Source organism: Phyllopteryx taeniolatus, chromosome 4 (assembly GCF_024500385.1).
Source record: "Phyllopteryx taeniolatus isolate TA_2022b chromosome 4, UOR_Ptae_1.2, whole genome shotgun sequence".
Taxonomy (NCBI): Eukaryota; Metazoa; Chordata; class Actinopteri; order Syngnathiformes; family Syngnathidae; genus Phyllopteryx; species Phyllopteryx taeniolatus.
The window spans coordinates 23,040,220-23,057,754 of NC_084505.1; the positions used below are offsets into that span (position 1 = coordinate 23,040,220).

Sequence of the window (17,535 nt, forward strand, 5' to 3'; positions counted from 1 at the left end):
TGGTAGAAAATGCATGGATGGATCATATTAAAGAGCAACTTAAATAAAATTAAAAATACTGTACAATTAATAAATATAAAAAAAATACAAATATGAATGAGAAAATACAAAATATGCAAAAAACAAACTAAATTAAATTATGAAAACACATGAAATAAAATAACCTCTAACCCCAATCAGAAAGGCAAACCTAAAGACGACAGTAAATAATGAACAGTAGCCAAGCGGTTGTCATATTAGCATGCTGTCTGTTGGTTCGTTTCAAGTGCGTCAAATCAAGTGGGTTTAGCAATTCCATAATTTCTTGTGGTAGAACATGTTGAGGGAATCATTTTCTGCTTGTTAAACATTCATTCCACATGCTTCTCATGCAAAGCTTTTGATTATACACGCTGCCTGTTGACTAAATGCCAGCACACTACAACCAATGTGCAGTGTTTTTACATCGTGATTGATATTTCTCTTTACAACCTGACAGTGGAATGTTTAAAAATCTATCCATCCATCCATGATCTGAGCCGCTTATCCACACACGGGTCGTGGGAGCGCTGGAGCCTATCCCAGCTATCATCGAGCAGGAGGCGGGGTACACCCTGAACTGGTTGCCAGCCAATCGCAGGGCACATATAAACAAACAACCATTCGCACTCACATTCACACCTACGGGCAATTTAGAGTCTTCATTTAACCTACCATGCATGTTTTTGGGATGTGGGAGGAAACCGGAGTGCCCGGAGAAAACCCACGCAGGCACGGGGAGAACATGCAATTAATGAAATTAAATCGATGAATTAGCCCCTGAGGCTGAACAAAATAAAATCACTAATTACCCTAAACAGAAAAATGATAGCTGGATAAAAATAAAAGGCCTCTGAAAACACATTCACACCGTCACCGAGTGGGAACTGAACCCACACTGCCCGCAACAAAGTCAGGCGAGTGTACCACTACACCATCAGGGACTCAATTAAAATAAAATTAAGAACAAAATTAAATTAAACCAAAATTCTCACCTATGACCCTGATCAAAAAATAAATGGAAAAAATAAAACATCAACATAATTAAATTAATATTATTACTAAATTAAATACAATTAAGTATTATTTCATAACATTAAATTAAATAACCTCTGACCCCAAACAGGGTGGCCAGTTGAAAGTGGACCGATGGATAAAATAAAATACCAAAAAAAACTAACATTGAAAACAATTACAAGGATTGAAATTACACCGGCTGAAATAAGTATTTAACACGTCACCATTTTTCTCACTAAATCGATTTCCAAAGGTGCCATTGACATGAACTTTTCATCACATGCTGGGAACAACCAAAGTAATCCATACATACAAAGAAAGTAGAACAAATAAGATCAGAAATTAAGTTGTGTGTAATAATGTGAAATGACACAGGGAAAAAGTATTGAACACATGGAGAAAGGAAGGCGCAAAAAGGTATGTAAAGCCAAGACAACAGCTAAAATCTATCAATAATCAAACAGCAATCCAGCCCCTCATCAGTGCAAATGAATATCAGCTTGTTCAGTCCCAATTGATGGCCTACAAAAAGGTCTCATTGCCAAAGTGTGAGTCGAGACACATCTCATGATGGATAAGAGCAAAGAGCTGTCTCAAGACCATCGCAAAGTAATTATTGCAAAACATAACGGTGGCATTGGTTACAGGCACATATCTAAGCTTCTGAACCTTCCAGTGAGCACGGCTGGGGCCATAATACGTAAGTGGAAAGCCAATCATGCCACCATAAATTTGCCTCGATCAGGTGCTGCTCGCAAGATTTCTTATAGAGGAGTGCAAAGAATAATCACAAGAGTTGTCCAAGAGCCAAGGACCACCTGTGGAGAGCTTCAAAAAGACCTGGAATTAGCAGGTACTGTTGTCACAAGGAAAACAGTAATGTACTCTGTCGCCATAGCCTGTATGCGTGGTGAGCTGAAAAAAAAAAAAAACATGTCAAAGCTCATTTAAAGTTTGCTTAACAACATTTGGACAAGTGGGTTAAATACTGGGAGAATATAGTCTGGTTGTATGAGCGCAAAATTGAACTCTTTGGATGCCATAACGCACACCGCATTTGAGAGAAATGGCCCTGCACATCACCCTAAAAACACCGTACCAACAATGAAGTTCGGAGCTGGGGACACGATGGTGTGGAGCTGCTTTTCAGCAAATGGTACTGGTAAACTTTACATTATTGAAGGAAGGATGAATGGACAAATGTACTGAGACATTCTTGACAAAAACTTACTGCCATCTACGAGGATGATGAAAATGAAACGAGGGTGGACATTTCAGCAGGATAATGATCCAAAACATACTGCCCAGGAAACTCCCAATTGGTTTCAAAGGGGGGGGGAAATAAAGCTGCTACAAGGGCCCAGCCAATTACCTGACTTGAATCCAATCGAAAATCTATGGAAAGAACTGAAACTCAAGGTCCATAAAAGAAGCCCACGGAACCTTCAAGATTTGAAGACTGCTTTCGCGGAGGAAAGGGCCAAAATCACACCCGAGCAATGCATGTGACTAGTTTCTCCATACAGGAGGCTTTTGAACAAAGTATTAAATAAATACCAGTTGCTGTGTTCAGTACTTATTATTATTACACATTGTAACTTCATTTCTGAGCTCATTTTTCTACTTTGTTTGTATGTATGGATTAGTTGGAGTTGTTCCCAACATTTGGTGAAATTTTCATGTCAGTAGCACCTTTGGAAATATATTTAGTGAGAAAAATGGTGACGTGTTAAATACAAAAAAATGAAACAAACATTCACAACTTGGAATTGTACAAATTTGGCTGGACCTTACATGTAGTTTAGTGTTGTTCTTTTTCACTTTCCACCTGCTGTGGGTCTCTCGATTATTTTATCCACTTTGCGTATTTTCCAGTGTGATTATGTTGAGTGAGCACCCTTTACATTTGCCCAGAGACCAAACGCCTGCCGAACTCTTTAATTGCTTTTAGCGGCCTAATCGGATAAGGGCTTTCTAACTATTCCCACAGTTGCACGGTGAATACGAGCCTCCTTGTTTCCACTTAATAGTGGCGTAAAGCAGCGTATACGGGACATTAATCAAAGGGATCAACTCGCGATTAAAGGTGATTAGCCGGCTGGTCGTCCTGTGGCATTCTTTCATATTAACACATCCGCTGTATGATCAAACACGTGAATGAATCCCATTGGTTCATCTCCTTCGCTCCATGCTTCCTTCATCACACGTCTTCATCATCTCTGTGCTTTCATCTCCCACCACCACCACCTTCCTTCCATTTTCCAGGCCATTTCATCTTTTTTTCCCAGCATTCCCAACAAGCCGTAAAGCCACCAGTTTAATTTCCATGCTTCCTACGTTGGCCTGCTCCTCCCTACTCATCAGGAAGACGCCTATAGATTATGTACAACCTATGCATATATATTACAAGTCATTATAGTGAGGATTGCAGAGGATCTGTGGTGGATGTGGCCATACATTTATGTGAGTGAGTGAGTCAGTCAGTCGGTCGGTCAGAGTCTTAATCCGATGAGGAGAGTTAGAGTTGAATGCGTGATTGGAGTTAGAATCATTAGTTTTGTTAGCTGAGTTAGAGCAGAAAGTGTATTTAACAGAGTTCGCAAAGTCAGTAGTTAGTTGAGTTAGAATAGCTAGTGTTATTAGCTGAAGAGAATGTGTTAAATGAGTTCGAGGACTTTGTAGAGTTCGTGATATAGTTGTGCTAGAATAGTTAACAGAGTTAGTCATATTTACTGAGTTAGAGGAGTTAGCAGACTTCGAGTTTGCAGAGTTACTGGAGATGGTCAGTGGTGTTAGGAGTGTGAGCTGATTTAGGAGTTAGAGGAATTTGAAGAGTTAGTGGTGTTCGTCAAAATAGAGGAGTCGGTAGAGTAGATTTAGAGAGAGAGAGAGAGAGGTGTTGGTGGAGTCATAGCATTTAGCAGATTGAACACAGTCCTATAGAATAGTAGGGTTAGATGACTTAGATTAGTTATCGGAGTTAATTATCTCAAAAGACTGCATTTATCCACATTAAAGGCAAGTATATTTCATAGATGAACATGAGTTAGTGGAGACAGAGGAGTTAGTGAACTAAGAGAGGTTTGTGGTGTTAGCAGAGTTAGTATAGTTATTGGATATAGATGAGTTCGCCATGTTAGAGAAGCTAATAGAGTTAGTGGAGTTAGAAAGTAGGAGAGTTACTTGAGTTAGAATATTTAGTGAAGTTAATGGTGTTCGCTGCGTTGAAGGAGTTGGTAGTTTGTGGAATCAAATGAGTTAGCAGAGTTATAGGAGTTATTAATATTGAAAGAGTAGATTTGTGTGCGTCAGAAAAGCAGGTATAGATGGAATAGTAAAGTTGGAAGAGCTAGATGAGTTTGAAGAGGTAAAGATGTTCGATGAGAGAGAAATTAGTAGAGTTAGAGGGGTTGCAGGAGTTAACGTACTAATGTTAAAACAGTGAAATGAGATAAGGCTTAAGAGTTAAAAGTATAAGTAGAGTGAGAACAGTTAGATGAGTTACAACGGTTAGAGGACTCGACAGAGATAGCACAGTTGGAGGTGATATGCGTTAGATGATTTTAAGAACTTACATTCATTAAAAGAGTTAGCCGAACCAGATGTTTCTGAAGTTAGAAACTTAAAGAAATTAACAGAGTGGCAGTGAGAAGTGCCGGACAGAAGAGGATTAGGAGCAAACTGGACTTCAAACTTTTAACAGAACCGAACCCTTTGACCATATTTCACACACGTATAGTATTGTCCTAACACGAGTTACTTTTAAGGCTTCGATTGCAGACAGCTAGCATAATAAAGCCGATGACACATGAGAGCAGGTAGTTAGTTGTTGTCTGGACTCACAATTATTAGTAGGATAAAGTAGATGAAGTTGTAGAAGGAATGCGCATCCATCACATAGTACATGATCTCGACCCAGCCCTCCAGCGTGATCACCTGCACACATACATCAGCGCGCATTAACACTTCCATTCACGAAACAATCACCGACAAGCGTGTTGGTACCTGGAAGATGACGATCCAGGCGTAAGCAATGTTGTCGAAATTGATGGCTCCTTTGTGCGGGTTGCTGAATCCGGTGTGACACCTGGTGTAGTACTGGTTCCAGTTGACGCACAGGCCCGATGCCCCGGCGCTGCCGTTTTGCCGCGGCTCCACGTCCAGGCCCAGCGAGCGGCGGTAGAGCACGTCGTCTTTGTCCAGGCAGCACGTGCGACCACCCTCGCGCCGCGCCGGCATGTCCCGGCACGACATAATGCCGTTGTCCACCGGCAGGGAACAGATGAACGGACGCTCGTCGTCCTCGTCCGCCATGTAGTACGGACGCGGAAGGCGGATGCCTGTCGTCCTGAGAGAGAGCGGGCACCCACACAAACATGATTTATGCCTGGTACAGACACAAGGATTTCTCAAATCTTGAAGATTACTGTATCTGTTATCCACAAATGCAGATTTAAAAAAAAATCTGGCATTTAACAGTTTTGGTCGTACTGTGTGTGGTGTGCTCCGATAATCTCAACACAAAACACCACACAGAAATAATCTGTTCCACGACGAATCTAGAAACAAGTGCTCCAAGGCACAAATCTCACGTGACCGCACGTGAGCTAACTAAAAACGAAGAAGAAGAAACACTACTGGATGATTTACGCCAATGTATGGCGATGTTGTCAATGAAGACTTGTTACTGTCTGGTGAACCCACTTTTATACAAAAAAAAAAACGACATTTGGCAGGACATTTTTTTTTTTGTTGGTGGCTCCTTCCTTGTGCCTAAGTCAGGTGACATGAATAAGTCTTAAGAAGCCATGACTGAAAAGAGACGTTTTTGGATTGAAGCGACCATTTTAACCTTAGTCTCGTCATTTTTCAAGGGTGTTCTTCAAAAAGACACAAGACTGTTTCACTTGGCAACATGAAATTTGGTAGATAAATTGGCTTAGAGTAGCACCCCTGCAGACTTGTAGAAAATTTAGCCCAAGTAGGCAATTTTTCCCAGCAACATACATTTTGGTAGATATGGCTATCATGAGTACACTCACAAAAAAGTGTCAAAAGTCTTGCCTAAACAGTAACAGGAAGATGGCCATTTTGGATTGGAGCGACCATTTTAACATCAGTCTGGTCATTTGTCCGAGTTCTACTAAATTCAAATTATGTATAGGTACTAAACTGACATACAACAGTAAAATGCAAACCATTTGTGTTTTCTTCACTGGTCTGGCATTTCCATAAAACCATTGACAAGACGCTGGACACCGTGCGTGTGAGTGTGCGCATCGGTGCACGTGTGTGTGTACACTAAATGAAGTCATGTGGGTCAGGGTGGCACATTATTGCTCGAAAATCTCCAAATTTGGTTGCCATGGCAACACACAAAAACACACACACACACACACACACTCACAGCGTGAAATTCTCCTCCGGGTAGCAGCGGTTTCTCAGCAGCCCCGCCCACAACTGCACGCCGATGATGCCGAAGATGAAGAAGACGAAGAAGCACAGCAACAGCACGTTACCCAACATGGGCAGCGTGTCCAGCAGCAGGTTGACGAGGATGCGCATGCCTACGTAACACAACACATTCGCACATCTTCATGAGTCGACCCACAAAAAAAAGGGTCAATAAGCCTCGTCTGTGACACAGGAATTCTGCCATTTTGCTATGAAGCAACCATTTTAGGGTCATTTCCAAGTGAACTTCAAAATTAAACGCCTCCTCGAAATGGAATCCATTCGTGACCAGTGCTCTTATACTAGATGGATGGACACCACTAAATTGGAAAAAAAAAAAGTGGATTTTCTTTTTTTTTTTGTCAGTGTTTCGACCAGAGCCACCACCGAAAAAAAATTCTCAACAAGAAAAAAACAAGAGAAGTCTGCCATTTTTGTTCAAAGCAAACATTTTAAGGTCATTTTGGCTTTCTTGCCAGCGTAACCGTCAAAAATTGTCTTGGAAGCACCCTGCCCTCTGGGGCTGAATTTTCTAAAAGTTTAGAAAATTCAGCCCCAGAGGGCAGTTTTTCCCAGCAAAATAAAATTTGGTAGACATGTCTATCATGAGTAGAACCACAAAAAAACTCTCAAAAAGCCATGGCCGAGAAGACAGAAATTGTTCCATTTTTTGTCCAAAACGAATTTCATTTTGGTTATTTTTACATATCACTTAAAGATGAACCCCTTTGAACCACATATAGAACCCCAATTCCAATGAAGTTGGGATGTTGTGTTAAACATCAATAAAAACAGAATACAATGATTTGCAAATCCTGTTCGACCTATATTTAATTGAATGCACTACAAAGACAAGATATTTAATTTTCAAATTGATAAACTTGATTGTTTCTAGCAAATAATCATTAACTTAGAATTCTATGGCTGCAACATGTTCCAAAAAAAGCTGGGACAGGGTCATGTTTACCACTGTGTTACATCACCTTTTCTTTTAACATAATTCAATAAACGTTTGGGAACTGAGGACACGAATTGTTGAAGCTTTCTAGGTGGAATTCTTTCCCATTCTTGCTTGATGTACAGCGTCAACTGTTCAACAGTCCGGGGTCTCCGTTGTCGTATTTTACGCCTTATAATGCACCACACATTTTCAATGGGAGACAGGCAGGCCTGTCTAATACCCGCACTCTTTTACTACAAAACCACACTGTTGTAACACGTGCAGAATGTGGTTTGGCATTGTCTTGCTGAAATAAGCAGGGGCGTCCATGAAAAAGACGTTGCTTGGATGGCAGCACATGTTTCTCCAAAACCTGTATGTACCTTTCAGCATTAATGGTGCCTTCACAGATGTGTAAGTTACCCATGCCATTGGCACTAACACAGCCCCATACCATCACAGATGCTGGCTTTTGAACTTTGCGTCCATAACAGTCCAGATGGTTCTTTTCCCCTTCGGCCCGGAGGACACGACGGCCACAATTTCCAAAAACAATTTGAAATGTGGACTCGTCGGAGCACAGAACACTTTTCCACTTTGCATCAGTCCATCGTAGATGAGCTCGGGCCCAGAGAAGCCGGCGGCATTTCTGGGCGTTGTTGATAAATGGCTTTTGCTTTGCATAGTAGAGTTTCAAGTTGCACTTACGGCTGGAGCGCCGAGCTGTTTTTACTGACATTGGTTTTCTGAAGTGTTCCTGAGCCCATGTGATGATATCCTTTACACATTGATGTCGGTTTTTGATGCAGTGCCGCCTGAGTGATCGAAGGTCACGGGCATTCAATGTTGGTTTTCGGCCTTGCCGCTTACTTGCAGTGATTTCTCCAGATTCTCTGAACCTTTTGATGATATTATGGACCGTAGATGATGAAATCCCTCAATTCCTTGCAATTGTACGTTGAGGAACATTGTCCTTAAACTGTTCGACTATTTTCTCACGCACTTGTTCACAAAGAGGTGAACCTCGCCCCATCTTTGCTTGTGAATGACTGAGCAATTCAGGGAAGCTCCTTTTCTACCCAATCATGGCACCCACCTGTTCCCAATTAGCCTGTTCACCTGTAGGTTGTTCCAAACAGGTGTTTGATGCGCATTCCTCAACTTTTTCAGTCTTTTTCACCACCTGTCCCAGCTTTTTTGGAACGTGTTGCAGCCATAAAATTCTAAGTTAATGATTATTTGCTAAAAACAAAATTTATCAGTTTGAACATTAAATATCTTGTCTTTGTAGTGTATCCAATTAAATATAGGCTGAACATGATTTTCAAATCATTGTATTCTGTTTTAATTTATGTTTAACACAACGTCCCAGTTTCATTGGAATTGGGGTTGTACTTGACAGATGGAAGAGCCTCAATTGCAAAACATTTCAGTTTTCATCATTGTAGGTGGGCGGCCCAAAACGGAAGATTTTTAATTAATGTAGTCGTCTGCCATTTCCATACATGTCCTATATTATCACAATTATCTGATCAATCTCCAATCTCCTCGTTAACTGTGATTTGACGGTCCGTTACTTTGCTTCTGAGATCCTCCAGAGAAACCAAACCAGCTTCCATATGCATGATAATCGGATAAATTAGGCATTTAACTGACTAATCAGCGCTAATGGGCACACACAGGCCACTAGGGGCCAAGTGACGAAAGATCTTTTGGACCTGAGCCTGAATTTAATATTTGAGGGATTTATGTTTGAAAAATGGGTGAGGGACGTGACCTTCGTCTCGTGAAAGTTTCTTTTCAATAAGCAATGAGTGATATGATTCATGAATGCACTCGCTGATGAGAGTCACCATACAACGATCGTATTCATACATAAAGTAAAATGAATTAACATGAAGATGCCACATGCATTTTAAACAGAGGACCCCAAATAAAATAAAATGCATTTTAATATAATTCATTGAATTAGTAGATGTAAAATTAAAAAGCTGTTATTTTATTGCAATTAACTAAATATAAAATAATAAAAACAAGCGACCATAAGTTGTTTTGAACATAACCCCAACCAAGTAAAAAACAAATAAATTACATAAAATTCCATTAAATGCAATTATATAAAATTGGAATTAACCAAATTAAATAATTGCATAAAGTAAGCTACTAGATATTGTGTGTTGAGCATCATCTTCCCGCCAAACTAGATACAATAAACTAAATCAGATTCATTTAAAAACAAAAATGAACAGGAATATAATTAAAATTGGAATTTGATGAATTAGAAAAAAATACATTTCTGATTAATCAAATCCTACTAAAAAAAATAAAACACGCATGTTGTTTTTTTGACTGTAAATGCCCAAAGCAAATTAAATCAAATTTGGAATGAATCAAATTAAATAAGCAACTGTTTAAACCCTAATGTGAAATGAGATTAAAACTATTACAAACCTCAGTGTTATTTAAATGAGCTCATTCGACAAAACCAAACAAGTCGCTCAGAAGCAGGAAAACAACAATGGGCCGAGGGCCGCTAATATCCCTTCTCCCGAGGGGGATTATGGGTAATGTAGTCAACAGGTCCAAGTGCGTTTAAACCGCAGCCGCTGGGAACTGGTATTGGCCGGCTTCCATTAGCGTCCCCATTAAGCGACTGGCTGAGCGAGCGGACATTATTTTTAATCCGTCAGTGATGGCCCAGCCGCACCTGCCACCGTGCGCTCGTATCAGTGAAAACCACTGAGCTTGAATCCTCCCCAAAATGAGAGATCTGTGCTAAATCGCCCAGAATAAATGCGACGATGGCTTTATTTAATTGACACATAAAGAGCAGTCAAATAGGGCAGCTGAGTGCATAGTTGTATTTTAAAAACGTGATAAAATTGCTCATGACATCATGTCCAAAATTAAACTAGATACATTTCATTGAATTAGGTCTAAAAGTGAAAATCTTAGGGGAAATTTTCCTTTTTAGACCATACTTTCCTTGGCACTTCACTTAAGGACCTGATTTTTGTTAAAGTTTTCATTTTCATATGTGATTTCTCTTACTTTTGGACCTGATTCTCCTTTACGTGTTTACTTTTGGACCTGATCTTCCTTGTAATTTGCATTTTCCGACAACATTTTCCTTGAATTTTTCATTTACTTCTTGACCTGAATTTTTGATTTGTCTGAATTGCCTAAAATGTCAACATGTCAATAACATGTCAACACTAAAACAAGGATGACTAATCAATACGCACGTTTCTTCATAATGGTCAAGCTACAGTATACTTTTGAGACAACTCTACATCACAGTGAGTACTTTATTGCTATTGAAGCCAAGGTTGTTGTGTTCATGCCCACTCTCCCTGTCTTTTTTCTGCTCCGAGCATGAGATAAAGAATGCCATTTTGGACCAGTTTGAGCCAACTGTATTAATCAGAAAAGAATCAAAACAGCGCTAAAAATCCCAGCGGCAGTACATCCCACTGAAGCTCACCACTGTCTGATGGTAAATGAGAAGCATAAAGAATAAAAGCAATCTGATTGGGAGCTTTGAGTGTCACCGTAAGGCCGATGAAAACCCTTCAGATGAGTTTGGAATGATGAGAAGATTTAGTGTGGATTAGACAAACTCCACACACACGCTTTGATTTGGAAATTCAACCTTCGAAGCCAGTTTCACTTCGGCATGTCTATCACGAGTACACCCACAAAAATGTCTCGAGAGCCCATCCTGGAAAAGACACGGGAAGTCTCATTTTGGCTTGAAGCAGCCATTCACGTTGGCTCATTTTGGTGGTGTCCTTCAAAGACAAACTCTTCCTACAGATTTAGTTTGATGGCTACTACATTTGAACTACCTAAACAAGACAGATGGACAACCCTCCATTGTGAAACATTTTATTTTTGCGTATTATTGCGTATGGATGGGTCACATAGCAGCTATTGTGATGACTTTCCACTGACAAAAAAAATGTCTATAGCGGCCCCAATTTTTTTTATTATTTATTACATTTTTGGTTTTTGTTGTTTTTATATATATATATAAAAAAAAAAAAAAATCAGCCCCCAAAGCCAGTTTCACTCAGAAGTATGACATTTGGAAAGCATATCTATCATTATTACACCCACAAAATATTCTGCAGAAGCCATGCCTGAAAAGACACAGGAAGATGTCCATTTTGCTTCGAAGCAGCCATTTGAGGGGATAATTTGGCCTTGTCTGATTACCGTCACATTTGAACCACATTAACTAGTCAAAATGACACCGATTAGTTGTGGAACAAATTAGCTTTCATCATTGTGTGTGGATGCATCATGGCAGAAAAAATTGATGACTCACCCTAAAACGTGACAATCTATTCAGTCAGCTCCACAAGGTTAGAGCGTGGCCAAACATCTGTGATAAAATTGCCATGACAACGACAAAAACACTGGCTAGCTATCTTGTAAACATTGTTCAAATTTGGCAGACTTCCTGTGTGTTTCAACGCATATCTTCTTGAGACTTTTTTGTGGGTCTACTAATGATATACGAGTACCAAGTGTCGTGCTTTTAAGCAAAACTATCAACGGGAGCTGAATTTTCCAAACACCATTTGTATGAGACACGTGGAAGTGGACGTCAACAGAGTGCATCAACGCAACATTTGATTCCCTCGCCTTGACTCCCAAATGATAGCCTTCAAAATGATTGATGCACATTAGTGTTCCACTAAACTCATTTCCACTGTGAGCTGCACCGAGACAATAAGTTGTCAATATCGTCTCCAATTTGTATGCACAACTAGAGGCACGTTTGCCTTCGAGGCGTCGCTGGATGTCGATTCAGTCAAAGACAGGTTTGCTGTAGCTTGACGCGATGGCAGAATAATTAAGAACAACAAGGAACAAATGAGGCGTTAAACAATTCTCGATGCAAAATCATCATTGTTGACACACTAAAATGCTCTGCGGCTGAGAAGAGTCCACCGGCGTGTGTTGAGTTACACCGTCATGTGCAACAGGTTAGTAGAGCGGAACCTTAGAACCATTTGGATGTCCAACATCCATCAGAACATTAAGGAAAATCAGATCGCAATATGAAAATGTCACGGAAAATCATGTCAAAATTAGGAATTCCAAGGAAAATCTGGTCCGACAGAGAAAATATCAAGCTAAAAGATCTAAAAGTGAACATTTCATGGAAATTCAGGTCTAAGTCACATTGTCAAGGAAAATCTAGTAATCTTCCTCAAGTGTATTGTTTTTCCCATTTTCTGTGTATATACAATTTGCCGAGGGTGTGAGTGTTGCTAAGAGAAATATGGTAAGGAGAATGTTTTAATATGGTCATTTCCCTGTCACAGAGTGGGATGGGGTACAGAACCATGGATAGCAAACAAGCGGGCTTGTGACGCTGTCCTTGGTCCTGAAAAAACCATTTGCAATGATGACTTCCAACTCGGCGGCACGACTGGTTATAGCATCTGCCTCACCGTTCTGAGGACCAGAGTTCAATCCCCGGCCCCGCCTGTGTGGAGTTTGCATGTTCTCCCCGTGCCTGCGTGGGTTTTCTCCGGGCACTCCGGTTTCCTCCCACATCCCAAAACCTTGCGTGGTAGGTGAATTGACAACTCTAAATTGCCCGTAGGTGTGAATGTGAGTGCGAATGGTTGTTTGTTTGTATGTGCCCTGCGATTGGCTGGCAACCAGTTCAGGGTGTACCCCGCCTCCTGCCCGCTGATAGCTGGGATATGCTCTAGCACGCTCGCGATCCAAGTGAGGAGAAGCGGCTCAGAAAATGGATGGATGGGTTGATGGACTTCCAACTCACTAGGCACTCTGTTGATGGCTTTGAGCGGTCGCAGGACTCGCACCGTCCTGATGGCCGTGAAGTTGAGGTTCTGCAGGTCCAGCGAGTACTCCACCATGCTGAAAGACACAAACACACACGTACACACGATTTCCATCAACTTTGTTAGTGTCACTTCTTGGCCCGTGGTTACAAACCAATTATCAGGCAGGTAGAAATATGCAAAATTGATGCAGAAAATGTGTAGTAGATGAACAAAGAATATGTAGGCAGAGATAAACATAGTATTTATATAAACACATATATATACACGTATAAAAGAACTATGTAGTACTCAGTTGAGGAGATATTGCATTCAACATTTTGTCACCATTTCAGTTTTTCAGCTTTTTGGGGCGAGGCTAAAGCGGCGCCGTGTGACGCACTTTGAAGTCTGGCATGATTTACCCCTCCCTCACTATATAAGAACTGAACACCTTCAATCGCATCAATGGTAATCTGTTGCAATTGCGACATGCAGTTTTCTAGCAAGCTATGCCTACAGACTGAAAATGCATCTTCCCTTCAAATAGTCCGCTGGCGTGGCCACTTGAGAGTGCCTCGTTGGCGTTGTTCGAGAGAAAGCCAAAAGAGCGAGGGGCGGGCTGAGCACTGTGTTTCAAATTTAGAAGAAATATTTTTTTTCCTCCTTAAATCTTCCTGATTCACGTCCCCATGCTCCATTAGACTGACGCGCTGTATCTATTAGTTTGCGACCACGTAAGGAAATAGAGGAGGTGAACGTGCATTACTGCTTTAAGTGACCCCTCAAGACGAGAAATTTCAGATGAGAGGGAAAGAACCCCGTGAGATGACTGGGTTCAATAAAAGCACGGCAATAAAGCAAGATGGAGCGAGCTTTGGAGATAATTACGGGGCTGCAGACATGATGATGATGAAAAATGCTGAGCTCACGAGGAGGTTGGGTGTCAGAAAATCGCATTACTGAAATTAAAAAGCGAGGAAAATCCAAATGAGGTGGAAAGAGAAAGGAGACATCTCTAAGAACAGCAATGGGGGAAAAAAACGTCGAAACATTCTTTCAGCTTGAACTTTTGGAGTGCTCGTATTCACGAAGAATGTTTTGACGGGCCAGAGTTGAAGCTCGCGGTCAGATGCGCTTCGGCGATCGCAGCTTCCGAGGTGACGCCCTCCCGATTACGACAAAGCAAAATTCCCAGAGCGTAAAACACGAGGTTGGAGTATGTAGAAGCGACACTTTAGCTGTAATCGAACCGGAGAGTAGCAAAAAGAAGCCACAGCATCATCATCTTACACCAAAAAGCGCACTATGCAAGGAAGGGCGACTTTCACTGTATTCTGTATGATTATATGTAGAATTTCAAGAGTAAAACTTGAATTCCACTAATAGAACATAACCACAACCATAATATCACACTAATTACAATTTGATTAGATCACGTACCCTTACACATGCAAATTGACTGCCTCCTGCACGATTTCATTTCACTGCATACAGTATACTGCAGCTACAAGTTCACTGAATCATGTAAGATTAAACAATTTCATTGCCAGAATTTAGGATGGCCTGTCCGTTTTAGTTTAGTCCTGTAAGATTAAATATACAATTTCACCGCAAGTTGTTAAGAAAATAGAAAATAATAAGAAAATAATTTCACTGCAAGTACTTTAACTTCAATTTCACTGCAAAAATAAGACTATAATTTCACTGCAATCGAGTTTCATCAGTTTCACTGCATTCTGTACAATTGTGCATGCAATTTTACGCCGTGCTGTACAATTATGCACTGCAAATTTTACAGTTTAATGAGGTCTATAATTTCACTGCAAGTTGTTAGAGTGTAATGATTTCACTGCGAGTTGTTAAAAATATGACTACAATTTCACTGCATCTTGTACAATTAGACATACAAATATGAGGCAAATTGTTAAGATTATAACAAAATTCACTGCAACCACTCCAAATTGTTGATATTATTACGACAGCTTTAATCGCATTGCAAATTGCAATGGGTATAACGACAATTTGGCTGCATTCTGTACCATTAGACATACCATTTCACTGCAGGTACTTCGAGTTTAACTTCACGACACTGCAGATTAAGAATATAAGTGAATATAATTCACTGCAGCGGCATGGTTCAGGGTGTACCCCGCCTCCTTCCCGATGATAGCTGGGATAGGCTCCAGCACGCCCGCGACCCGAGTAAGGAGCAGCGGCTCGGGAAATGGATGGATGGATAATTCACTGCGCATTGTTGGAGCATAACTGCAATTTCACTGCATCCTGTTGGATTGTACAGGACATCATTTCACTGCATGTATTTAGAAAGTATAACTATAATTTCAGTGCACATTGTTGGAGTACAACTGCAATTTCACTGCATCCTGTTGGATTGTACAGGACATCATTTCACTGCATGTATTTAGAAAGTATAACTATAATTTCAGTGCACATTGTTGGAGTACAACTGCAATTTCACTGCATCCTGTAATATTATATGTATCATTTCACTTACAGTTCAACTTAAATTTCACTTAAGAGCTTAGCTACAATTTCATCTCAACCTGTATATGTGTAATTTTCACTGCAAGTTGTCGAGAACGTAACATAATTTCACTGCAAATACTTCAGTTTCACTGAAAGTTGTTTTGACTATCGAAGAACAATTACACTGCATCCTGTATGACGATGTAACTTTAATTCCACTGCAATTTACATGTGACCATAACTTAAATTTTACTCCAAGTCGTTAGCTAATAAGACATTTTGTTAACATACAGCTAGGACAGAAAGAGTTGTACAGCCACCTCAGCTCTCGCCCAGCTTCTATTCTCCTCTAATGAGCAGTTCACGGCGTTGACAGGCTGTGTTTTGCTACTTTTAAATACATTTTGTTGTTAACTCTATTTCGGGAGCCAAAATGGAAGTCTAAATGTCGCAGGGCTCAAGTTAAAGCCAATAATTCCAAGACTAGAACTACAACCCCAATTCCAATGAAGTTGGGACGTTGTGTTAAACATAAATTAAAACAGAATACAATGATTTGCAAATCATGTTCAACCGATATTTAATTGAATACACTACAAAGACAAGATATTTAATGTTCACACTGATAAACTTTAATGTTATTAGAAAATAATCATTAACTTAGTATTTTATGGCTGCAACACGTTCCAAAAAAGGTGGGAGAGGTGGCAAAAAAGACTGAGAAAGTTGAGGAATGCTCATCAAACACCTGTTTGGAACATCCCACAGGTGAACAGGCTAATTGGGAACAGGTGGGTGCCATGATTGGGTAGAAAAGGAGCTTCCCTGAATTGCTCAGTCATTCACAAGCAAAGATGGGGCGAGGTTCACCTCTTTGTGAACAAGTGCGTGGGAAAATAGTCAAACAGTTGAAGGACAATGTTCCCTCAACGTACAATTGCAAGGAATTGAGGGATTTCATCATCTACAGTCCATAATATCATCAAAAGGTTCAGAGAATCTGGAGAAATCACTGCATGCAAGCGGCAAGCCCGAAAACCAACATTGAATGCCCGTGACCTTCGATCCCTCATGCGGCACTGCATCAAAAACCGACAATGTGTAAAGGATATCACCACATGGGCTCAGGAACACTTCAGAAAACCAATGTCAGTAAATACAGTTTGGCGCTACATCCGTAAGTGCAACTTGAAACTTTACTATGCAAAGCAAAAGCCATTTTATCAAACGCCGCCGGCTTCTCTGGGCCCGAGCGCATCTAAGATGGACTGATGCAAAGTGGAAAAGAGTTCTGTGCTCCGACGAGTCCACATTTCAAATTGTTTTTGGAAATTGTGGAAGTCGTGTCCTCCGGGCCAAAGAGGAAAAGAACCATCCGGACTGTTATGGACGCAAAGTTCAAAAGCCAGCATCTGTGATGGTATGGGGCTGTGTTCTTGCCAATGTACAACAAGAATGGGAAAGAATTCCACCTACAAAGCTTCAACAATTAGTGTCCTCAGTTCCCAAACGTTTATTGAATGTTGTTAAAAGAAAAGAAAAAAACGTGTTGCAGCCATAAAATTGAAAGCCAATCTGCTTTCAAGTGAGAGCCTCAAGCCAAAATGTATGTTCAAATATCAAAAAGCTCTTTTCAACATCCATCCATCCATCCATCCATTTTCTGAGCCGCTTCTCGTCACTAGGGTAGCGGGCGTGCTGGAGCCTATCCCAGCTGTCATCGGGCAGGAGGCGGGGTACACCCTGAACTGGTTGCCAGCCAATCGCAGGGCACATAGAAACAAACAACCATTCGCACTCACAGTGACGCCT

At 40.7% G+C, this 17,535-nt stretch overlaps 1 protein-coding gene across 4 annotated transcripts in view; it reads right to left on the reverse strand.

The window, feature by feature from the left end:
- Nucleotides 1-17,535, reverse strand: part of LOC133476813 (voltage-dependent T-type calcium channel subunit alpha-1I-like) — a 102,325-nt gene that overhangs the window by 69,146 nt on the left and 15,644 nt on the right. For all 4 annotated transcript variants that reach the window (XM_061770712.1, XM_061770711.1, XM_061770710.1 and 1 more), the window contains exons 4-7: nt 13,233-13,330; nt 6,443-6,602; nt 5,041-5,383; nt 4,879-4,971 (exon numbers count right to left, since the gene is read on the reverse strand). In XM_061770712.1, the coding sequence (XP_061626696.1) occupies nt 4,879-4,971; nt 5,041-5,383; nt 6,443-6,602; nt 13,233-13,330 (694 nt within the window). The remainder of the gene's footprint in view (nt 1-4,878; nt 4,972-5,040; nt 5,384-6,442; nt 6,603-13,232; nt 13,331-17,535) is intronic.